The sequence below is a fragment of the Marmota monax genome, unplaced genomic scaffold, assembly GCF_021218885.2.
Source record: "Marmota monax isolate L192 unplaced genomic scaffold, Marmota_monax_Labrador192_F-V1.1 WCK01_AAM20220418_F8-fsc00254, whole genome shotgun sequence".
NCBI lineage: Eukaryota > Metazoa > Chordata > Mammalia > Rodentia > Sciuridae > Marmota > Marmota monax.
The window spans coordinates 1706639-1731532 of NW_026694584.1; the positions used below are offsets into that span (position 1 = coordinate 1706639).

At 51.8% G+C, this 24894-nt stretch overlaps 2 protein-coding genes across 4 annotated transcripts in view; both read left to right on the forward strand.

Moving 5' to 3' along the window:
- Window positions 1-23736, forward strand: part of Gnal (G protein subunit alpha L) — a 120004-nt gene extending 96268 nt beyond the window's left edge. For all 3 annotated transcript variants that reach the window (XM_046421417.2, XM_046421418.2, XM_058571851.1), the window contains 7 exons: window positions 9015-9069; window positions 10451-10524; window positions 12538-12596; window positions 13173-13293; window positions 15659-15789; window positions 18889-18956; window positions 22627-23736. In XM_046421417.2, the coding sequence (XP_046277373.1) occupies window positions 9015-9069; window positions 10451-10524; window positions 12538-12596; window positions 13173-13293; window positions 15659-15789; window positions 18889-18956; window positions 22627-22773 (655 nt within the window). In that variant the 3' untranslated portion in view covers window positions 22774-23736. The remainder of the gene's footprint in view (window positions 1-9014; window positions 9070-10450; window positions 10525-12537; window positions 12597-13172; window positions 13294-15658; window positions 15790-18888; window positions 18957-22626) is intronic.
- On the forward strand, window positions 1843-4334 carry Chmp1b (charged multivesicular body protein 1B). Its single transcript, XM_046421422.2, has one exon. It carries the CDS (start codon window positions 1968-1970, stop codon window positions 2565-2567), a length of 600 nt encoding a protein of 199 aa, XP_046277378.1. The 5' UTR covers window positions 1843-1967; the 3' UTR covers window positions 2568-4334.
- Window positions 23737-24894: the final 1158 nt, after the last annotated feature.

Consider the following 24894-nt stretch of genomic DNA (forward strand, 5'->3'; position numbering starts at 1 on the left):
ATTGCAAGTTTGAGGCCAGGCTGGGCAACTTAGTAAGACTCTATCTCAAAATAAAAAAATAAAAAGGGCTAGGGATGTAGCTCAGTGGTAGAGTGCCTCTAGGTTCAATCTCCAGTACCAAAAAAGAAAAGAAAACCCTACAAAACATGTATGTTAAACTGTTTTTGCAAACTGAAAGAAGAGCCAAGGAGCTGAAAGGAGGGGAGGGTGAGCAGAGGAGGGGCCCTCCACGCTCCATCCCCACTTCAGAGAGATTTCTTCCCTCTTACTCATTTCTATATCACATTTCTAGAAGTTTTCTCTGGAGAAAGAGTTCTGCTTTGAGGCAGGGGAATCTGTTAAGCTGCTAATTAGGGTCATGTCCCAGCCCCTCTCTGCGACAGCTGGATTCAGAAAAGCCTTACTGCATACAGTGCCTGGGGTGCTCTGAGCACTTGCAGTAGTCCACATGCCATCAAAATGAGAATATTCTTTACATCCAAGTAGCTCATGTATAATTGTTGTGAGCCAGGCATATGCCCTGTGCTGTGGTATCCACACAGAATACAGTAGCAGCACTCAGGGGACATAAGGGAGTCCTGGGAAGGCTTCATGGAGGAGGTGGCAAAGTGGTGGACAGAAAACCCAGGACATGGGGAGGAGCAACATCTCTCATCCTCTGCCTTGGTCCAGTGACTCAACCGACTAGCAGCTTCCATGCTTCCACCTGGTTTGACTGGCATCGGGCAGCAAAAGAAAGGAGCCAGGATGCCCCAAAGGAGTGTAACCTGCATGCCCGGGTCTGGAGCAAGAGATATCATCAGAGCTGTGCTTCAAGGGGATGCACCCGGCACTGGCACCCCTTGAACTGACTGGGAAACTAGCCCAAGAAGCCCCAGAGACATGTAGACTCTAGAGGAAATGACTTGTAAACAGGATCCTCTGAGTATTCCCTGCAGCCTAGGTCATCCGGACAGGTTGGACGTCCCTTGCCTTTCGTTCTTGCTACGTGGGAGGGGCTTTTCTAATGGGAAAAGTCACGGTGCGCACTGCTGCCATCCAGAAGCTGCATTTACTGTTAAAGGGTAAGATACCCAGTGACAGCTGTGACGCATGCCCGTGTGCGGGGTTCCGGACCTCGCCGTCCTCTGCCTGTCAACCTGGAATGTGACTGAAGTTCCTTGGGTATTTATAAAACATCAAAACATCAAAAAGACAGCAGAACCCAGGTCTTCTTATTCCTCAGCCACGGGCAGACCTGGGGTGATGGTTGCTGAAGTCGGCGGCGCCTAGGTTTTGAGGTTTCCCACCCGCCACGCTCTGCAGCGCAAACCGTGGGTCAGCGCGGACCCTGCCTTCATCCACGGTCTCAGGTTCCCCTGAGAAAGCGGAGCTGCCCGCGTCAATCAGCGAGCTCCCACCGGCAGACCTCGCCGGTCTCCTGCGGGTCTCCAGCCCCGGCCAGACCCTCTGCTGAAGCCCGGCAGGCCTGGCGCCTGACTGCGTTGACGTGCAGGTCCGAGCGTAGCCGCTTACGTCAGAGGACGTACTCCTACGCCAGCGCCTGCGAGCGCCGCTCCGGTGAAGTTGGAAACCGGCTAACGCTTCTCAAGCCGCGAGGAGCCAGCGCTCGGGTCAGTAAATCGACGACCCGCACAGCGCGGGCGTCGGCGGTCCAGCCAGCCCCGCCCGAGGCGCCGTGCGTCACGCAGACCCCTCCCCCGGCGCCCTCCGACCCGTAACCCCGCCCTTCCTCTCCGCGCCCCGCGCCACGCAGGACACGCCCCTGGCTCCCTCGGCTCGCAGTCCCGGTCCCGCAGGCCCCGCCCCGGCGCCTAGTTCTGACGTCACCGTCTGCGTCGCGCGCGGTGGAAGCAGGAAGTAGGACCAAAACAAAGGAGCGGCTGCCGGGAGCGGACCTGCCTCTCCTCGCCTCGCTTCCGCGCAAGCCCAGGCCCTGGCCGCCGACCCCGAGGCGGCGTCCCGCCATGTCCAACATGGAGAAGCACCTGTTCAACCTGAAGTTCGCCGCCAAAGAACTGAGCAGGAGTGCCAAGAAGTGCGATAAGGAGGAGAAGGCCGAAAAGGCCAAGATCAAGAAGGCCATCCAGAAGGGCAACATGGAAGTGGCCCGGATCCACGCCGAGAACGCCATCCGCCAGAAGAACCAGGCCGTGAACTTCCTGAGGATGAGCGCGCGCGTGGACGCCGTGGCCGCCCGCGTGCAGACGGCCGTGACCATGGGCAAGGTGACCAAGTCGATGGCCGGCGTGGTCAAGTCGATGGACGCCACGCTGAAGACCATGAACCTGGAGAAGATCTCCGCGCTGATGGACAAGTTCGAGCACCAGTTCGAGACCCTGGACGTCCAGACGCAGCAGATGGAGGACACGATGAGCAGCACTACGACGCTGACCACTCCCCAGAACCAGGTGGACCTGCTGCTCCAGGAGATGGCAGACGAGGCGGGCCTCGACCTCAACATGGAGCTGCCGCAGGGCCAGACCGGCTCCGTGGGCACCAGCGTGGCCTCGGCCGAGCAGGACGAGCTGTCGCAGAGACTCGCCCGCCTGCGCGACCAGGTGTGACGGGCCGGAGGCTGCCGCAGGAGGCCCGCGGACAGACCCGCGAGGCCGCCTCCGCCCTGCAGCTGCCGCTCGTGGTGACGTGTATTTTTATAGCCGCCTTTTAACAGAACTGGTTGAGTGGTGGGCGTGGATCTCGGCCCCTCGGTGACGCTGCCCACCGAGGAGGGTCCCATCCGAGGCCAAGTGTGTGTGTGCGTGTGTCGCGTGTTTGGTGGCACACCGAGTGACAGGTGGTCCGTGAGAATTAAGGAAGGGGATGATTATTTTGATTACAGAGCTATAAACACTTCGTTCAGTCGGCAGTGCTGTTTCTGTATAGCCTTTCTTTCGATTTTGATTTGTTTGGTTTTTGCCATCAAAGCAAGACTACAATTGACTATTTGTTCTCATAACTTACTCTAAAATTATCTTAGATCTTAAAATAATATTCTCTTGCTGTTTACATTCTATAAATTTTCATGTGATAATGGAGTTTGTGTAACTGGAGAAAATGCCACAAAAGTTAATTTATTGGGAAAAATAAATTTGTTCATTTATATTTTCTATTTACAGAGAGTTTTTTAAAGGACTTAGATGTAATGTTTGACAGTTTCCTAGTTATTTCACGATGTCATCACTTTAATCAGACTTCTCCTTAAAGTATGTTAATTAGCATGATAGTCATTTTACACACCTAACATTGCCAAAGAACAGCTGATCGGTCTGGGGAAACCTTGGGACTGTATGTTTATAGGTTTCATTTTTATTTTAACAACCAAAAATGAAATAAAATTAGTTCTAATTATTTTAAGTTCTAATTATTTTCACTTGTTATTTGTCTTAAAGTAACAACTTTAAAAACCTTAAAAATACAAGTTGTAATGTTTGACTTAGCCATGCAAACAAGGCATGTTCCTCCGGCCAGCTGGAAGTGTGGGAAGGGGAGCCAGCTAGGGCTGGGGGTCTGAATGGCATGCGGGGCTGGATCATTTCCCAAGGCTGTGTGTCTGGCTGAAGAGCAAAGCAGGCCTTCTCCACTCTGCTTGGCCTCAGAACAGGGAGAATTGCACTTATTTTGCTTGGCAATTAAATTAAACTAAGTTAAATACTTGTAAGTTTTTAAAATTCTCCTTTATTCACCGGAAGATTTCTCCCTAAGAGAATTCTGGTATTTCTGAAAATAGGGACTTTTCCAAGCTCTTTGAAAGATTCACCACCAAGTACGCATAGATAACATGTTTTCCAGTGTGAATGAATGTTTAAGGAAAAAAGAAGCGTATGCAGATGAGGACTGACCTTCATAGTAAGTTTTTTAAAGTATATTTGACGGGGTGTTGTTCAGAAGTCTGCTCTACGGGACACTTGTCGATTGCCCAGAGTCTTCTGTCACAGGCCTTTAGCAGATCAGGTGTCCTCTCATCACTTGGTTTCGCAAAGGCTGCCTGGTGTGAGTACAGCATGTGTCTTAAACCCTCTTTGGACTGGAAAATTATAATTAGAACTCAAAAAATAGCTTAGTGTTGAATTCTTTGGTATGTTGAAGACACTTTTGTAGTGCAGATATTCCCATTAAAATATATTTTGTGAGATTAAACAATTCTTGTATATGCTTGAACTTTCTTAAAATATGTTCATTTCATACTATATGAATGTACATTTTTTATGAATCAAATATTATTTTCAAAAGCACCACTACAGGCCCATGAATTATTTCCTCACTTTTGGAGTTGATGCAATGATAAGATGTAAATCACAGAAATTTTGTTAAATAAATTGTTTTAAACTGCATGTTATTGCATATGAGTATGGGTCCTATTTAAAAAGTTGCTTATGTGCTGGGATGTAGCTCAGAGTAGGGCTGTGCTTAGCATGCATTCAGTCCCCAGCACCACGAAAAAAAGAAAGAAAGAAAAAGAATCCAGAGGTAGATTTGGCTCAGAAAGCCTGGTGTTTGTCCAGACCCGACCCCCCCGACCCCCAACCTGGTCTTCCCACCTGAGCTCCTCACCCCATCTTCCCACCTGAGCTCCTGTGTGGTCAACATGGCATTATCTTGCACGTTTCTCGGAGCCTTGTCTATCCCTTCTTTACAGTAATTGTCTCCTCCTGGCAACAAGATCTTCTGTTGAAATGTCTCTAGACCAAAGACAAGTAGCCTATGACTGGGTCCAATTTAAACACACCAGGGAAAGCAGTTCGTGCAACTACTAACATTACTTTTAGTCTTATTTTCTTGCTTTCAAATGAAGTTTCTAACCTGAGGTTTGAATTATTGAGGAAAGCCAGGTGTGGTGGCCACACCTGTAACCCCAGCAACTCTGGAGGCTGGTGCTGAGTCAAGACCAGCCTGGCAACTTAGCAGCACCTGTTTCAAAAATAAATAAGAAGGGCTGTGAACGTAGCTTGGTGGTAAAGCACCCCTGGATTCAATTTCCTAAAAAAAAGAATGAGGAGAGACATAGAGGTAAACAGGTACACAAACTTAACTTTTCTCCAATTTTGATTTATTTGAATACAGCAACTCAGATGTGTCTGCCAAGACCTTTCTAACTAAAACTATTTTCCCAACAGAGCAAGCCTCAGGCCACCCTGTGTGCCTTTCAACAGGACCTACCACAGGCCTGCACACTGTCCATTTGACAGTCTTGTTTACTGCCCGTGGTACCAGGGTCAGTTCGTCCCACTAAGAGCTGAAAGTGAGGGGTTCCGTTCATCTGCAGTACACAAGCACCACCTGGAGGGTGTTTCTGTAGCCAAAACCCAAGTTCGAATCTTTAGTACTATTAACAAAAGTTACAAGCCAGGGACGTTGAACAAACTGATGAACAGCCCTCTGTAATGTTTGTAAACAACTAACTGATTTTAATCCATTAGCAAATGCCTGCCTGGTTTCCCGAAATCCACCTTTGCACAGCTAGATGTCATTCCATGGGAAGCAGGACCACACAGGGTCTGCTCTGGCCTGGCACCTGATACCGTGAGCTCCTGGTGCACCAGGGCAAGTGTGCCTCCCTGGGGCGCTCTCTTGACAGTGCCGGGAGCTCCCTGATGGCAACAGTGGATGCAGGGAACAGCCATGGTGAGCACAGGCAGAGCCCCGGGTGTGGGTGCCGGAAGCCCTGTGTCTTGCCCTTCACGGCACTGGTCCAGATGGAAATGTTTGTCCCTGCTCCTTGGGGCTGGCAGTCTGTCTCTTACCAGAACAGTGTCAGGACAAACAGGTCAGCGGTGTTTATTCAGAATGATGGGACATGGTGAAAGACCAGACCAAAATGTATCAGGCACCAGCTACATGACACTTCTCTCTAGAGATTAAAAAACTTAGTGTCTGCCCTTAAGCATCACTAATACTAGATGAGACATGCACATAAAAGGAAATATGGACATGGGTGTGAAAAAGATCAAACTGAACACTTAAGATTGGTGTAGGGGGGCTGGGGCTCAGTGGTAGAGCACTTATCGTGCCTGCACGAGGCACTGGGTGTGATCCCTGGCACCACATAAAAAATAAACAAATAAAATAAAGGTATTGTATCCATCTACAACTAAATATATATATATATATATATATATATATATATATATATATATATTTTTTTTTTTTTTTTTTTTTTTTTAAAGATTGGTGCAAGGTGGGCAGTGGCACAAACCAGTAACCCCAGCTATTCTGGAGGCTGAGGCAGGGGGATCACTTGAGCCTGGGAGTTCTATACCAGCCTGGACAATATAGGAATGTTTTGCAATTTTTGGTTTGGTTTGGTTTGGTTTTGCGTTTTGTGTCTTTAAAGGGAAAAAAAAAAGATGAGTGTAGCTCACATGCTTCATGTGTCTCCTATCGCCACTTCTAAGAAGGGGGTGAATCACAATGAAAGACCGTGCACTCTGCTAAACAGAGCATGCCTCGGTGCCAGGTGGAGAGAGTTCCATGGGGATGTAATCTGAGGTTTCAAAGGGAAAAGGAGAAAAAGGTACATTGTCTACATTCTCAACAATACAGGTGACTTTTGGGGGGAGGGTGTGGTTACTGAAGATTGAACTCAGGGGTCCTCTACCACTGAGCTCCACACACAGCTTTTTTCTTTATTGTGAGACGGGGTCTCACTAAGTTTCACAGGCTGGCCTCCATCTTGCAATCCTCCTGCCCCAGCCTCCTGAGCTGCTGGACTGCACGTGTGCACCTCCATTCCTGCAGAAGTGACTTTTCACAGTTTAATGATGTTTTGAAGCTCTGTATGTAGTATGTAGTCAAAGGTTTGCAAGGGGAATTCTTAGATTTCCTTAATTTTTCTTCATAGGTTGCAGTGGCATTTTTAAGGAGACAATGTTATAACCCTTTCAAATGTGGTCATGTGCAAGACTATGTGACTACAAGTCCCCTTTGTAGCTCACCTCTGTATGTAACCTCAGGAGCCCCCAGTGTGGCAGCCCTGGACCTGGGCCAGGCAGCCGAGCTGGAGGCAGCGCAATGCCTGCCCTGGAGGTGGGGGGAGACCCACCAGCATCTCGGGACAGTGGCTCAACACGGTTCTCCCACCACTTCCTCTGGAAGGCAGTGTTTAATTGCGTTCCTCCAGAACCTCAGGTGTGCTTTTTGTCAGCTTCTTTCACTGTTTCTGCTCATACAGGTTATTACCATCTGAATACATTCTCCGGGTGCCTCCGCCCCAGTGCATCCATTTTAAGTCAATTGCTTCCTACACCCTGCATCCTGGGTGCCAGGTTTAATTTCGGCCTTGCTCCCTTCTCCAGGGAGCTGATTCGAGTCTGCCTGGAGTGCTCAGCACCAGGTGCCAGTATCATGTCAGTAGGGCCAGTCTGGGTCAATGCTGACAGCACGGGGGCCTGGGGAGCAGCCAGCTGTCAGCCCCAGGCCTGAGCGCCCACCACGGGCAGGGACTTCTCCCACTTGCAGATTCTGTTCACGTTCCCTCCTGGTAGGGGGGGCGGGACTCGGGGCGTCCTGCCCTCGTGCTTTCTACCACGGCCACCTTGGAGGCCAGCGCCACTGAGCCAACCTCCTCTCTTGTTCTCAAACCTGCCTCAACTGGGGCAGACCCTCCCTCCTCCAGCCAGGGAGGCAGTGGCAGCTACAAGGATCCACACTACCCATTCCCAAGAGGCCACCAGCTTCTCACTGCCCTGTCACCTGGATCCTAGCTCTGCAGTGTCTCTACAGGCACAATTTAACTCCACTCCCACACACGGCTTTGGTCATCTCTCAACTTCCATGTTTTATTTACATCACAATGCCTTCTACTGTCTTCTCTTTGGAAAGGAGGCCCCCCATTTCCTCATTTTCCAAGTTGGCCCTTTCCCCAACCCTGTAGGACTGGGGAAGAAGAAAGAGGGAAGGTAGAGGTTAAAATGAAGAAAGAGAAAAGACAGGCATGGTGGTGCACACCTGTAATCGCAGCTGTTCGGGAGGCTGAAGTGGGAGGACCGAAAGTTCAAGGTCAGCCTCAGCAATTTAGGAAGACCTTTCTCAAAATTTCAAGAATTTTAGCTCAGGGGCAGAGTGCTTGCCCCTGCCTGTGGGAAGCCAGGTTCGATCCCCAAGACGCGCACGCGCGCGCACACACACACACACACACACACACACACACACACCAGAATCAGGCCTTTGCTCTTCATCAGGACAGTAGCATTATCGAGTCGGATGCATTCAGGAAGGAAGGTGGACGGTGACCTCAGCTCTCAGCCCGCCCTCGTCCTCGTGTGCTTTTGTTATGCTCGAATTCGGGACCCCCAAAAGACCACCAGAGACCCAAGATCAATGTAAGCAGCAAAGAGGTGTTTATTGCGAGCTAGCTCTGTCCTCTGCGTGCACACAGCAACTGGTGACGCTGAGAGGCCCCAGCCCAGGGTTTGCAGCAGTTTTATACACTCTTTGGAGAAGGCAGGGACCCCCCACATACATCATAGCATCTCTTAGCAAATCATCACACACCGCGGGAAAATCAAATAACAACTCTAAAACATGATTAGCACATTCACTGGCGGGAACAAGTTGGGTAAGGGTGATTGGTCAGTACAAAAGTGGTATTCGTTTGAACTGATTGGTTTGAGCCAAGAGGGGTGTACGTGCTGAACTACATGGTTTCCCAACTTGTTACCAACCACCATAAACCACTGGGAGGGTCATCTGGCATCCCAGGTATTTCCCTGTCTCATGCTGATTGGTGGCTGCTAGGGGGTTGCTATGGATCCCCACCTAGCCTGACTGAGTCAGAGACACCTGGTGCAGCAGATCTCTCCTGTTATTTGTAGATAAACAACTTAGCAGGGTGGGAATGTGCCTAGGAGTGCTCTGTGGGTCTTTCCAAGGACAAAGGTCATGTCCCTTCCTTGGACAGGCTTTGCTCTGAGGTAGAGGCTGGTTTTTCACTTTGTTCTGCACTGACCATGCGTCCCCAACCCAGGGGACAGGCATCAGAACCTGCCGCTGAGCGTACATGGCTTTTCTTGCAGCTTCTTGGAGAGAATCGACAGTGTCAGCCTGGTGGACTACACTCCCACTGACCAGGTAGGCAAGCAGCACCCTGTGCAAGCCTGCAGCCAACTTCCCAGAGACTCAGTGACCGTTTTAAAACAGGTTAAGAAAAAAATCTTTCAGATGCCTCCTGCGTGCTCACTGTGCATGCCAGTGTCCTCAGCCCGTCACCAAGCCTGAGCCCCTGCTCCCGGGCCTGGAAAGAAGCCCAGGCAGCAGGAAAGCCAGGCTTCAACTCCCCTTTGTGGACGGGGGCTCTCTGCTTTGGGTCCAGCGGGGTCCCATAGGACACTGCAGGTGTGCCCGACGGTCTCCCTTGGATTGAGCAAACTTGGGCACGTCTGTAGGCACACAGAGGCCTCAGGCATGTGCAGAGACGGGTGCCCAGGTGGCTCACTTCCACAGCCACCAGGCCTTCCAGAGGATAAGAGGGGCTCCATTCAGGCCCCCCAGAGCTGCATCCCAGGGCCCTGAGCCTTGGGCCCCTGGAGGCTCCCTCCTCTCCCCTCCCTGGAAGCCTGAGGTCCTCTCTCTCCCTTAAGGTCCCTCTCTCTCTGAAGCCAATTCCAACAGCTTAAAATGATCTGACAGCCTTCTGGGCTTCCTAGCCTCAGGCGGATCCCTTAGGCCTGTCCTAAACACTCCTCCTTGTGTAAAATGGCAGGACCACCTCTCTCGGTCCAGAATGGCAGCACAGTGACCGCTTCATCAACATCACAAAGGTGGAGCTTAAGAGAAGACCCTGAGGTGGCCTGAGAAGCAGAGACATCCCCTTAGTGAAACCCCCTGGCTTTCCAACCCCTGAGGACCATGTCATCTTAGATCTTAGAGAATAGATATTCAAGGAAGGGAGCAAATTTATAATCGATTCTAGTCTTATGGCCCCTGGTTTGTGAATGCAGAGTTACTTTCTCTCCGAAGTATTCTTCACCCAGAGCTGAACAGGAGCAGAGGTGCTCTCCCCAGAGGCGAGCGCTGTGACTCAGTTGTCAGGGGCAAAGCAGTCGCAAGATGTTCACAGGGAACGTTTTTTGAAAAAAGAGGAGGCTGAGGCAGGAGGATGGCAAGTTCAAAGCCAGCCTCAGTGAAAGCGAGGCGCTAAGCAACTCAGTGAGACCCTGTCTCTAAATAAAATACAAAATAGGGCTGGGATGTGGCTCAGTGGTCGAGTGCCCCTGAGTTCAATCCCCAGTACCAAAAACAAAAACAAAACAGAAAAGAAAAGCACAGTTCTCAAGTCTTTGGGACCAAATCTATACATTCACTGTAGATTTTCCCTGGAGGATAAGACAAGCATTCATCTGAGTCTTTAGCTATTACTGCTTTTTTACAGTCGAAGTTGTCCTTTGAAAGTGTCAGTCACCATGGTTACAGCAGGGCAGGGCTGAGCTGGCTTCTCTCTCCTTGCTCCCAGGACCTGCTCAGGTGCAGGGTGCTGACATCGGGAATTTTCGAGACACGATTCCAAGTGGACAAAGTGAATTTTCAGTGAGTATGTTGTTCAGAGGGGAGCCTCAGGTGGGATGGAGGGTGGGGTCCCAGGACCCAGCCCTCGGGCTGGAGGGGCCTGAAGGAGACTGATCCTTTCAGGTGAGGCTGTTGGGTGAAATCTGATCTCGAGCAAGGGTTGAAATCTTGCATTTTACCACCCACTTTCAAGTAGTAGTATTATGAAGTGTTCCCCTCAAGGAAAGTGACATTTCACCCTGGTCACAGGTTTGACTGGCCCTTGGATTAAATCAGGAGTTTGAGAACTGAAGCCAGCAATCTCTTTTGTACCACCCCCTGAGGAGCATTTCCCCCTGTCCCCCTGACTGGGAGGACACTTTCTGCTGTCCATCCTGCTGAGGGGCTCTTCCCCCTGTCCTCCCCCCTGCGGGGGCTCTTCCCCCTGTCCACTCCCCTGAAGGGCACTTCCCCCTGTTCACCCCCCTTGGAGGTTCTTCCCACTGTCCACACCCCTGGGGGGAGGGGCTCTTCCCCCTGTCCATTCCCCTGAAGGGCACTTCTCCCTGTCCACTCTTCCCCCTGTCTGCCCTCCTGGGGTGGGGGGGCTCTTCCCCCTGTCCACCCCCATTGGGGGCTTTTCCCCCTGTCCACACCCCGGGGGGGGCTCTTCCGGCTGTCCATGCACAAACTTCACTGAATGAACCTATTTCTTTGTTTTCCTCCCTTGAGACCCTCAGTTGATTCTCCATCCACAAAGCCCTTTGCACTGCCCATCCTAGTCCCCCCATATTTCCCACCCAGACCATCCGGATAGGCCTGGCCAGTCTTCTGCCTCACCAGGTTGTACCAGGTCACTGTCCTCAAAGTTCACCCAGCTCCCCTGCCACAGTGCCTTCGCTCACCCAGTCCTCCAAGCCCTGGATGCTGCCTGGCTAAGCAAACCCTACAGATCCATCAAAGCAGCCTTCAAATCCCAGCGCACGGGCTCCTTGGAGCTTCTGCTACATCTGCTGTGCGGCTCAGCACTTGAGAACATGCTCCTGTCCCCTGCCCACATCACCTCCGTGGCGAGTCAGTAGTGAGGGCCCTGAGCGGGACTCCCACGAGGCCCAGAACTTTCCACGGGCAGGCATGTGTACTTCCTCTGCGTTTCTTGAGAACCCAGCAGGACATGGTCAGGCCGTGTGGCCTGGATAAAGCCCGGCTAGGTCCACGCTGTGGTCAGAGCTGTACAGTTATGGAGTGACCCACACCGCAGCAGGTCCCGGGCATGGGGACTTACTAACAAGGAGACGTCCCACTGCAGCAGGGTTTGCTGAACAGTGTTCTGCTCTGCGGCTTGGCTGCTCATCAAGCAGCTTGGCACGTGCTAAGGCAAAGCAGGTTAAAATCTGTAGGATGGCTGATGAGCCTGCTGGGCCAGCTGGTACAGACTGCGTGGTCCCAAAGCCCAAGTCTGGCTTAGCCAGGAGCCTGGGGGGTGTGGAGGAGGGGTGCTGCAGGAGAGATGCTGGGGAGGGGCGGATGCTGCCTGGAGAGCTGCAGGGGAGGCCCCCGAGGGAGACCTGGGCAGCCCAGGGATCTGGACTGATGCAGGAGGGGACCAGACCCACTGCAGGCCCAGGAAGAGGCCTGCAGTGTCCCAGAGGGACATAGACACAGCTGGGAGGGCAGGGAGCCTTTCTCCCTTGTCCAGGGGAGGAGAGATACCATGTCTGAGAGCCAGGACAGGTCACCTGAGCTGCCCTGGGTGGGCACTTGGCACGTACTCAGAGAGGCCCCAAAGTCTGCGCAGGATGTGGTGTGAACTAGAAACCACTGCATTTATAAGGCACCTACTGTGTGCCCCTGCACACTGCAGGCTGCTGCCTATCTGAGCCCTCCCTGAGCCTCCACTGTGCAGGGCCACAGAGGAGGGACAGAGCTGGCAGCCCCACGCGTGGCCCTGATGAGGCAGATGCAGCGTTGAACAGGGACATTCTGACAGCAGAGGAGGAAGGTGGGCACGCCCGGGTTCCTGCTGCCCCAACAGTCTCCCCTTGCTCCCCACAGCATGTTCGACGTCGGTGGCCAGAGGGACGAGAGAAGGAAATGGATCCAGTGTTTCAACGGTGATTTTCATGCACCCTCAGGACCCGGTAGAGGGCCAGCTCAGCAAGCCCGGGTGTGACTGCTGTTGATTGGGATATCCTCCCCTACCTAGGATGCAAACTACTGCTTTTTTTTTTTTTTTTGGTACCAGGGATTGAACTCAGGGGCACTCAACCACTGAGCCCCATCCCCAGCCCTCTTTTATATTTTATTTACAGACAGGGCCTCACTGAGTTGCTTAGGGCCTCCCTAAGTTGCTGAGGCTGGCTTTGAACTTGCCATCCTCCTGCCTCAGCCTCCAGAGCCTCTGGGGCAGGCGGGCACCGATGTGCCCAGCCAAACTGCAGCATTTTTTATCAGATCATTGTGCTTCTTCTTGAAACACAAATCTCACAAAGAACTTAAGCATCCCAAAGTGACCTCTCTTTGGGGCAACCCGTGAGGTGTGCACTGACACCAGACACACCACGCCTGCAGTGGTCAGTGGACGGCCGTGCCCCTGGCCTGAGCTGCTACCAGGCGCGTGCTTGACCCTGACCCCACGGCCACTGCCTCTGTCTGACCACAGGCTTCCCTTTCCTCTGTTCCCCATGTAGACGTCACAGCCATCATCTACGTGGCGGCCTGCAGCAGCTACAACATGGTGATCCGGGAGGACAACAACACCAACCGGCTCCGAGAGTCCCTGGACCTGTTTGAAAGCATCTGGAACAACAGGTCACGCGGGGGCCACGCAGTCTCACACGGGACTGCATGTCTTCTCTTATGAAGAATGCGTTCATGTTTGTTCCCCCAGAAACATACTCTGTCCTCACTGATGGACCCTGAGCCATCATAAGAAGGGCCTCCCTCGCCCACCTAGTGTGTGGACGATGAGGGAAGTGCTCTAATGAAACAGAATGTGCTTTGTCAAGACATTTCAGACCTGTTTTGAAATCCTGAGATTACATCTGGGGTTTAAAATTGATCTTGTTCTATGCTTAAATTTTAGGAATCCAGCTTAGAACATTTGCTGGCCACTTGCAGGGTGTGGTGATGGTAATCTCAGTGGCTCAGGAGGCTGAGGCAGGAGGATGATGGCAAGTTCGAGGCCAGGCTCAGCAACTTAGGGAGACTCTGTCTCAAAATAAATAAAACGAGCTGGGGGTGTAGTTAGTGGTAGAGCACCCCTGGGTTCGATCCCCAGTTAAAAAAAAAGGCACCTACAGGTAACTGAGGGTCTCTAAGAGCCCTTGCATCTCAAAACCACAGCCGCAGCCAGGCTGATTCTACCAACTGCAGAGTGGCCGAGGTGATTGTGGCTGAGGTGCCAGCACACAGGCACTGCTTACTCACATGGCATTGAGATGTGTCTCCAAGGAGCCCAGGGAATATAAGTTAGCCCTGCAAAAGGCTTGGATCATTGGAAAAGTATCCCTATCAAGCGTCCAACACTGTCTTCAGTTTTGTGGTCTAAGAAGTTAATGGGAAAGAAATCGGGCCACTAAATGCCAACCCTGCCTCTGCTTTGGAGTGGCTGTAAGTTCACCGCTGCTCACCCCCGGGAGGAAGGACACAATGCTGCAGTTTGAGCAGGCACAGGACCAGCGGAGAGACAGAGCACTGGCCAGGCATGCACAGGGTGCCCCCCTCAGCACCCTAGACAACAAAAATAAGTGGTTTTGAAAAAAATGTTCTTATTTTATAAATATATGTGAGAGTAGAAGAAAAACCTGGGTGTAAAAACATGATCAGTTTAATAGTAATTTTCTCTGGTGTAATTACATTTGAGTTTTTTCTGAATATTTTTCTGTAATTTAAGATGATAAGTTATTATCTTAATTAAGGCTAATCTAAGATAATAGAAAAATACTCTCAAAATGACCTTTTTATAAAGCTTATGTAGTTTATAACTGGAAGAAGCTATACACCATTTCCATTTGTGGTGGAAGTGGTTGGGGATTTTGTTGTGTGTGTGTGTGTGTGTGTGTGTGTGTGTGGTCCTGGGGACTGCCCCCCCTCCTGGGGGTGGAGGGGTGCTTTACCACTGAGCTATATCCCCAGGCCTTTTAAAAAAAATTTTATTCCAAGATAGGGTCTAGATGAATAGCTGAGCCTTGCCCCAAATTTGAATCCTCAGGCCTCAGCCTCCCAAGTGGTGGGGGTTGCGGGCTGCACCACATGCCTGGCCTGTGCTTTAGTTTAGAATAGATGACTGTGGGCTGACTAGCCGGCTCGGAAGCAAGGGCCCCCAAGGCGGTACTGATTCCTTGCTTTGCTAGACTCTTTGTGAGCCAGTTCTCAGTTCCTGTTTCATGAGGCGGAGAGAACAGACCCCTCCAGATGTCCCCGCCCTGTACTGAGCTGGTGGTAGAGATGCAGGGAGTCAGATCTGATGGACATCCTGGCCCCAGGAAGGCCACTGCTCCAGAGGCTGGGTGTAGAGGAGACCCAGTGAGGGGCACATCAGGTTCTGCCTTGAGCTAATGAGTCGTGATATATTGTTGTTGCTGTTGTTAACGATTCTTCCAGTGTGAGTCTTCTGACCCTTTATTAGTAAATTACACCTCAGAAATCCTACTGTCTCTGTTTAATGAATGAATCTTGGCTTTGGTACCAGTAGATTTATGTCCCTAGTGAAGCTGAATTCGAAAATGCTGAACTGCTCCACTAACTCCCAGTGTTTATCATGGCTTGCAGATGGAAGGAGGTACTGGTGTACCAAACAGTTGTAGCTCCTGAACATCACTGGGCACGGTGGCACACCCCTGTCATCCCAGCGACTCAGGAGACTGAGGCAGGAGGATTGCGAGTTCCAGGCCAGCCTGGGCAACTTAACAAGACCCTGTCTCAAAATAAAAAAGGGACTGGGGATGTGGCTCAGTGGTCAAGTGTCCCAGGTTCAAACTCCAGTACCAAAAAAATTAATAAGTAAATTTTAAAAAAATGAGTCCTGTACATTTCCAGGAAGACAAAATGTTTTTTAATGTTGGGGTGACCCCAGGGCTGGCCTGTGCCGGGCGAGCGCTCTGTCTCTGAGCGACAGCCCTGTCCGGAGCTTTCTCACCCAGCACAGGTGAAGTCTGTGTCTCTTGCTCTCCAGGTGGCTGCGGACCATCTCCATCATCCTGTTCCTGAACAAACAGGACATGCTGGCAGAAAAAGTCCTAGCGGGGAAATCGAAGATCGAAGACTATTTCCCAGAGTACGCCAACTACACCGTCCCCGAAGATGGTAAGGCTCCAGCAGGTCCTTGGACGGAAGAGTGACGACTTCTCTGGTCCAGTCATTCAAACACCTCCTGAACTAAGACGTCCACCAGTCCCCATCAGCCCTCTCCTCTAGCGCCATCTGAAGTGCTGGCACACAGGCTCAGCACCCTTACCCAGGGACAGGACAGAGGTGCTTCAGACCACAGGGGCTTTATGATTTGGGGATGTTTGCACCTCCATAATGAGATGGGCCCGGGTCTGACCGTGGAACTCATTGCTTCATGTCCACCTTACACCGTGGATTGAGGTGAGGTTGCAGGTTTGTAGCACACCTGTGTTCTGGCTGTTACTGTCACTTGAGGTCAGATGTGTAATACTCCACTTGTGTCATGTTGATGCTCAAAAAGCTTCAGGTTTGGGGCATCTCAGGACGCTTGACCTGTATTACAGTGTCTGGCTTAGGATCCACTTGTAAATGGTTCACACTCCCGTGCAACACAGGGAAGGGCCATTGGGCAGTGGTGCAGCCTGTTATCCCAGTGGCTTGGGAGGCTGAGGCGGGAGGATCACAAGTTCAAAGCCAGCCTCAGCAATGGCGAGGCCCTAAGCAACTCAGTGAGACCCTGTCTTTAAATAAAATACAAAATAGGGCTGGGGGTGTGGCTCGGTGGTTGAGTGCTCCTGAGTTCAATCTCCAGTACCCGCCCCCAACAAAAAGAAGAAAGGACCATTGTGGGGGGGTATGAATGTGTCACTGGCTGAGTAAGTTCTGCCTCTGGGCCCCTCTTGGGGTCTGTGTGGCTGGGAGCCTTCCTCCTTCCTGGGAGCTGAGGTGGTGCTTCCTATTATTTTACCACGGAATGTAAGGCTGACAGAGGTGGCAGCTTGCTCAAGGCCACACACCGGGGGCCTGTGTGGGCAGCACACTCCTTGAACCCTGGTCCACAGCCGGCTCTGCCAGCCTCCCTGTGCTGCCCTTGGCTACGCCCATCGAGTTCCCCTGGGGGGACCATCCGTCCACCTGAGCTGGCAGGGCTGAGCATCCAGGCAGGAAGGTCACTAGGAAGGGCTGGTCACTGTGCTTCAGGGTCAGCAAGCACCCGGGTGATTTGTCACAGGCAGAATGACATCATTTCTCAACATCTGAAGCCCAAATTAGATGAAGCCAAATGAAAGGGACTCTCCTGCAGACCAGCTCAGGTTTGGGGGATTTATTTTCTATCATCAGTGAAGAGGGGAAGGAAATTTGGGATTTGTAATTAACTTTCCTGCTCTTTGTGTTCAATTTTCTCTTCCCCATAATGGCAGAGCCCCTGACTAGCACAGTCAGAGCAAGACCTGAACCACCCTGGATGTGCTGGCCAAGGGCAGGAGCTCGAGGGTTCCTTGCAGGGTGAACAGCCCTGGAAGTGGCCTGGGACCTTGGCCTGCGGGGCATTCCTCCTCTCCTTGCTAAAGCTCACAGCGGGCCAGGCTGCCTGCCTCAGGGGACCCACGGGGCTGCTGGTGCCCCGTACTGCTGGCCTTGCCCCCCTCCCAGCCAGCTAGGCCTTCACCTCTCCTGGTGCCACCCACCTCCAGCCCTGGCCTCCCGGATCTCGGAGGTGGCCGAGCTCTGTAGAGCCACCTCCACATCAGCTTCTTCCTTCCTTCTGCCCTCACGTCCTCGGTCCAGGTCCTCACTCTCCTTGTCTCAGAGACTGCCACAGCTTCTTCCCTGGCCTCCTGTATCCTTCCAGAACATTCTCTGAAATTCTGCCAAGCCATCTTCCTTTAATCCCCACCACCACCACACTTACGCTCGCTCTAAGGGGCACCGTGGCCACTGGCTTAACTGCATTGCAAGCCAGGGCCAACCCGCCCCAGCCAGGGGATGGACAGGGCCAGTGGCTCAGGCCCAGTGACAGCCACACCTGGGCACTGCGTCACATCCCCCTGGACCTCCCAGGGCACCCACTTGTCCCTGGCATCCGTGCACCCGATGGTGGCCTGGCTCGCGTCCTCCTCCTCGGCCTCAACTGTGGCCATGAGAAGGAATAGAGTGTCTGCAGGCGCACGAGGGCCACAGACATAGGGAGGGTTTCCTTCTGCGCATCCAACCAGCTGGGCAGTGCTCCTCCATGCTACATCCCCAGTGCCTAGGGTCACGTGGGATTGGAAGCTCTCAGTGATGCCCCACACAGCTGGGCTGAGAGCAGGGGGTGCTGCCCTCTCTGCCTGCTACACCGACATGGCCTGCCCAGCCCTCCCTCCAGCCAAGCCTGGCTGGTCTGGAGAGCAGGCCTGCCATCCCACTCCCAGGAGAGTGGCCATGTCCTCACGGACCCTCAGTAGAGAAGGCAGAGTGGTGAGCCCACCTGTGCAGCCCGAGTCGCAGGAGAACAGATATCCCGAGTGCAGAAAATGTGGGACCAGTCCCAGGACCACAGACCGTTTCAGGAGGACCTGGGGCCAGAGTGCCCGCTGTAGCCCCCCTCCCTCCACCCCTCAGAGCAGGGCTGATGGAAGCCAGCTGCAGTCACACCAGCAGCCAGTGCCAACCCTCGCCCCAGAAGGCCCAGGGCTGCCAGTCTTCCTGTCCGAGCAGGCCTGCGGGCAGAGCCGGCTCTGGAGCTGTGGTCAGCATGCACGGAGGTGCGCCCGTTTTATCTGAGTGGAGAGTATCTACCTCCCTCAGCCCATTTTGGCTGCTATGACAAGATACCTGAGACTGTGTGGTTTATAAACATCAGGAATTTCTTGCTCCCTGTACTGGAGGCTGGGAAGCAGCAGATTTGGGGTCTCTGCTTCACAGATGGTACCTCTGACTGCATCCTCACACAGTGGAAGGTGTGCCCAACCTCCCTGGGTCTTGAGCCCACCTGACCTAATGGCCTTCCAAAGGACCGACCTTTTGAGCTTTGAGAGAACTTGGGAGGGACACACACTTTCAGGCCACAGCCCTGCCAAAGAATGCCTTGTCAGAGGCCCAAGAACGACATGTCAATGATCTGGGGGAGAAGGAAAGAGCCTTCTGTTGGCGTGGTGGACGCGGTAACCAGGGCAGCCCAGCTCCATTCCTCCTTTGTTTCCACACACTTGTCTCTTTCACCACTTAAATCTCCATTCTTAATTTCCGCAGCGACACCAGATGCAGGAGAAGACCCCAAAGTCACAAGAGCCAAGTTCTTTATCCGGGACTTGTTTTTGGTAAGCAGTATTTTCTAAGTTACGTTGTTCCTTATAATTCACAGATTCCTTAGCCTTTCATGATCTCACTGAGTCTTCCCAAAAATCATGAGCCACGAGAGAAGGTGTGTTCGCTCCCTTCACGGCGGCACACACTGAGAATCAGAGAGGTCAGGTTTCTCACCAGGGTAACACAGTACTCACTTGTGCTTTCTGAAAAGAACAGAACTCTCCTGCACAGGCTGCGACTCCAGCTCTCATACTTTGGTACCTCACTTCCAAAAGCAATAACAGGAAAAATTTAACATAAAAATGGACCCGCTCAAATTAAGATATTTTCTTTTTTCTTCATCTTCAACTCTTTGAGATCCTTGCAGATTTACATAAAACATGGAAAAAATGCAAATAATTCCCATCTACTCTATGCAAATTGACCCCAGATTGATAAAATTTTTGCCGAATTTGCTGTTTCTATGTATATATGTCTACATTTTTTTCTCTCTCTCTCTTGAATAACCTACAGCTGGCTGTGAGTTTTCCCTGGCTTGGAACTAGTGACTCACAAGGAATGCCAAGGGCATGTTCCTGGTGAGACTGCAGGTGCACATGACAGGTGCAGTGGACCTTGTCTCTTGGACAAGTCAGTTTCTTAGCCCAGCCAGCGCAGGAGTGGCCCTTGGGCCATGGTTCAGCTCTCCTGCCTGCCCCCCTTGCCATCACACCCCAAGGGCAGGTTGCCTTTTGAGCCCTACACTGATTTAGAAAGTAAGGATCGTAAGAAATCCATGCCCGGAGAGATGAAGAGTTCTCCAGGAAGTGAACAGGCGGTACCAGAAAACCTTCTGCAAGTACATAAATCTGGGGCCTGCTGCTGCTCTGAATCCACAGCAGGTGTTTGGTGGTCAGATTCCCAGAGCCTCCCTACACGGGGACATTCTGGAAACATCTTCAATAAGAGAATTCAGTTCCTAGCAGATCCAGGGATTCTTTGTTTGAGGAGCACCTTGTAAGACCTCAAAATATAAGACACATTAGAAAGTGCCCCATGAAACACTACTCTAATCAGAATTAAATGTTAATTAAGTATGAAAATGTCGGGCATTGAGATGAAGGTTATAAAAGCCAGGTGGGGTGGTACACACTTGTAATTCAGCTACTTGGGAGGCAGAGGCAGGAGTGCGGCATGCTCGAGGCCAGCCTCAGGAACTTAGTGAGACCCTGTCTCAGAATTTTAAAAAACATTTTAAATGGCAGGGTTGATGCTCAGGGGCAGAGCATGGGCCTAGCAGGCTCTGTGTTCTATCCACAGTGCCAAAGACAAACTACGCCATCCCCCAAATAAGGGGCATTCAGACCTTGTCTGGACAAACCTTTCCTTCCTTGGAAAGGGAAAAAACCTAGCCGGGTGCAGTGGCTCACGCCTGAAATCCCAATGACTCAGGAGGCTGAGGCAGGAGGATCATGAGTTCAAAGCTGACCTCAGCAAAAGTGAGGCACTAAGCAACTCAGTGAAGACCCTGTCTCGAAAAAAAAATTCGAAATAGGGCTTGGGATGTGGCTCAGTGGTTGAGTGCCCCTGAGTTCAATTCCCAGTACTTGTTCCCCCCGCCCAAAAAAAATCAGCTTCGACTGGCAGCCTTAGGTTCTAAGGCCCAATGAACCATAAACTTCTAGTCCTACTAGAAGTCCTCTGGGAAGGGCAGAGGAGCAAGGGGCTTAGTGGCAGGAAGTCCACTTTGAGAGCCAGCTGTGCGCCCAGTGAGCATCCTCCTTAGATGCACTTTACAGTCATTGCCTAAGGAGGGTACTGACCACCAGGGTGAGTCTCCGACAAGGCCCTTCCTCCCATAGGGTCAGGTGGAACCATCTCTACAGGCAGGAAGAACTTGGAGCTGGGGGAGCCAGGAGTGGGAGAGGCAGGTGTCCCCCAGGGTCCTGCCCGTCACTGGGAACAATCCTGTCCCTCAGACTGGAAACCAGCTGGGAGCGCCAAGTCAGAGCTGGACTGGCCTCCCAGTGGTCCAGCTAAGATGGTGACTGTGGGGTGGACAGCTGCATCCTGGCACCCCAGCACCATGGCAGTCTTCCTGCCTCCTAGGTGACTGCCTGGTGCTTCACCAGCTCCCCTGAGCCTTCCTTCACCTTGACCACCGTCTCCTAAGAGAGGGCCCCAGGCCTGCAGAGAGCCGGGGACTGCCAGTTCTCCTTGACCAGTTACCACCCTCGTGCTTAGTGAAAGCCAGTGATCAAAGGAGGTGTGCTGCAAGGAGAACTGTGCGAGATCTGCAAGTTGCAACAACCTTTGTAATGTCTCCTTACCCCAGTTTTTTTATTGCCCTGGGACAGGACCAGCTAGTCTGGTGGTTACAGAAAACAGCCTTCTTTTGATTTGTTCTCGGTGCACTTATGCTGTGTGCACCCATAGCTCACCTGGTGCTTTAGAGCACAAAGGATATTTAACCAGCTAGATGTGGTGGTGCACACCTGTCATCCAGGTGGCTGGGGAGACAGGCAGGCAGATGGCACGTGGGAGGCCAGCCTCAGCAACTTAGGCAGACCCTGTCTCAAAGTAAAAATTGTTTAAAAAGGCTGGGGATGTGGCCCAGAGGCAGAGTGGATTCAATCCCCAGTACTGCCCACATGCACACACAGACACAAACACACACAACTTCCTTGGTTTTGGTGTTCCCAAGTTTAAAAATGAAAAATAGGGGCTGTGGGTGTAGCTCATTGGTAAGGCACTAGTTCCACTCCCGGCACATTAAAAAAAACAAAAAAAAGGTCAAGAGAAGCCAGACTTGTGCTCAAATTTAGTCTAACCCCACCCCACCCACCCACCCACTGGAGGAGTCACAGAGCCTGCAGATCCTTTCATTAAGATAGGGGAGGGGCAGGAGGCGCAGGGATTCCCGAGGAGTCCCAGCAGTCCTGGGCTGCCAGAGCCTGAACAGCAGGTCTCCAAACACTGCTGGAGGCCAGAGCTTTGAAGTCCCCCTGCTTCCTCCTGAGGCCTCTCTGCCTGGCTTGCAGCCGGCCACCTCCTCCTCATTGTGGACTCCCTGTGTCTGTGTCCGAATCTCTTCTTGGGAGCACATCAGTTGTGCCGGTTCAGACTTAAGATTCAGCCACAGCCCATTTCTCACCCATGCAGCTTCAGAGTGTGCATGCGCCTGTCACTCTAGGACCTCCTCAGGCATCATGATCAGGGATCTTTAACCTGCATCCCCCAAGTTACTGGACAACAGGGTGCTGTGCTCCTAGACTGCCAGGAGACATTCCACTGCCAGCCCAGGGCACCCTCAGCAAGTGCTGAAGACCATCTGGGAGCAGGAGTCCCGGTGACCAGTGCGTTGCCCACTGCTGGACCGCCAGTCACACCAGATGTTTAATAAGCTTATTAAAACTACGTCAGCTAAGGCCAGTCCCTGGGTTGCACCGTGAGCAGTAGACAGGACAGAGGAGAACGTGATGCGTGTTCCAGCACACCATGCTTAGGTGCCCATTTCTGGAAACCTTAGCCTGCCTCTCCTGAGGCTGGCCAGCACCTGTGTGCTGTCTCTCCAGCTCAGCAGGGATCACCTGTGGGCAGAGGTAAGCTGCAAGTTGTCCAGGTACCTCCTGCCAGGTGCTCCCGACCCGCCCCCCAAGTGCATGGACCCACCCGGCCCTCAGCCCTGGCTCTCTCTTGCAGAGGATCAGCACAGCCACTGGGGATGGCAAGCACTACTGCTACCCGCACTTCACCTGCGCCGTGGACACAGAGAACATCCGCAGGGTCTTCAACGACTGCCGTGACATCATCCAGAGGATGCACCTCAAGCAGTATGAACTCTTGTGAGGCCCACTGTCCCCGTCCCTCCGCTGCCCCCATCCCTCTCGCCACCCCAACGAGTGGCCAGACTGCGTGTTCATCCACCCAAGCCATGGTAGGGTGTAGTGAGTGTCTAGTCCCCTCTGGCTGCTGTCTGTCCTGCCCTGGGTGTGCCCCACCAAGCCTCTGGCTACCTCCACCCCCCAGGTTTAGTTCTGTTGCTTGGTTTTCACTGAACACAACCTCCACCCCCCAGATTTGCATTGCTGCAGAACCTCCCACTCACCCATCGATGCTGCAGGGAGCCCTCTCTGGGTGGGGACCCCTGTCACACACTTGTCGACTGACTCACCAAGACCCTGTAGGTAGATGGAGAAAGTGCTTTTTTTTTTTTCTCCTTCTTCAAGTTATTCAGCGTGATTGCAAAGGCATATGCAAAGTGCCGGGAGCCAGGGGCCTCTGATTTCCCTTGAGGAAGGCCAGCAGGTGGCTGGCCCAAGGCATGGAGGAGACCCTGAGCAACCAAGCAGAGATTTTTTTTTTCTTTTTTGGCAGTACTAGGGATTGATTGATTCCAGGGGTGCTCTATCACTGAGCTACACCCCCAGCTCTCTTTATTTTTTTTTTTAATTCTGAGACAGGGTCTCACTAAGTTGCTGAGGCTGGCCTTGAACTTGCGATCCTCCGGCCTCGGCCTCCATCACACCCAGCTGAGAAGCCCTTTTTCAGTCTCCTTTGCCCTTGCTGCCAGCCTCAGGCACTTGAATTAGAGCTCCTCTGAGCCTTTGGCATTTAGGCAGAACACCTGCCACATTCACTATTAGAAAATCTGTCCTGTCTGGAAAAAAGATCCCTTATGCTTTCACTATATTTGGGTGGAGTCTTCTTTCATATATTCCTTTCACTGTTGGTTTATTGATGGTTTATTACATTGTACAGACCATAAAATGTAATATTCTTTTGTATCACTACTAAAGAAAACTCCTTGTAGATTTTTGTGCCTTGGATGATGGTTCTCCCTGTAAAGGACCTGTGTTTCAGTCGTGCTGATCAGCCTGATGTCATCCTGACCTGCCGCTTCCTCCATAAGAGGGAACGAATGGTATCTGTAGCTTTGGCAACATTCTCATCAGCCTGGGACTTTGTAAGATATCCCTTGGTTCCAAGAAATTGTGAATTATATGTCATCCTCAACAACAACAACAACGTCCCAACACTGCCTCAGCCACCTGCCTGTGCTTCTCTGGGTCTCAGTTGCAAAATCCTGAACTCCCTTCCGGGGTACAGATCACAACATCATCTTTCCAAGAGCTAGGGATTTATTTTTCCTTCCCAGTCAATGTTTTTTGATTACTTTGCTAGTTAAAGACTCCTTCAAGTTCCCCAGGTAGGAACAGGACCACCATCCCCATAGCCAAAGCTTTGGGCATAGACTCCACCAGGCGAGTAAACAGATAACAAGAGAAAAGCAAAGTGGAATCTGTGTTTGCGTCCAGATGAGGAGGAAAAGGGTTGCATCTTCATTTGTCTTGTGAAGATGAAACATTATAAAATCTTTTTTTTAAATCATTTTTATTTGCAATGCTGGGGATGGAAGCCGGGACCTTGTCCTGCCAGGCAGGTGCTCTCCCACTAAGCTACACCCCACCCCACAGAACCTTTATTTGAAATATGAAGGCAGAACGTATGGCTGTTGTGCAAGACTCTCAAATGCAGCCTCACGAGCTACATCCTGGCACGACCCCTAAGAAGGCTCAATCGCTGCGGGAATGGTGCTTCAGTTCCATCCACAGCCACAGGTTTGGTTTTCTCGGTCGTCCTACAACAATCTGTAAAGATGTCCAGAACTGAACTTTCAACAGTACAGGTCCAGAGAAGGGACAGCCTATGTCAGTTCATTATTTTTCTTTTAGTCTTTAATATATTCAAGTACACTCTGTGGATCAGCATTCTATGATCATGTAGGAATTCAACCAGATTTAGATGTCACTTCCCATGGACCATGACAGCTTCCCAAATAGGCTGTCTATCTCATCATCCCCATCTGATTCCCGACGGTGGCCTAAGACGCAGTGGAACTGAAATGGAGATGGTCTCAGGTCCCCTTCTGCTTTCACAGGGGAGGAAGAAAACTGAAGAGATACACAT

Excerpts from the sequence above, each read along its gene's own strand:
- Chmp1b (XM_046421422.2), top strand. The coding sequence starts at position 1,968 with ATGTCCAACATGGAGAAGCACCTGTTCAACCTGAAGTTCGCCGCCAAA.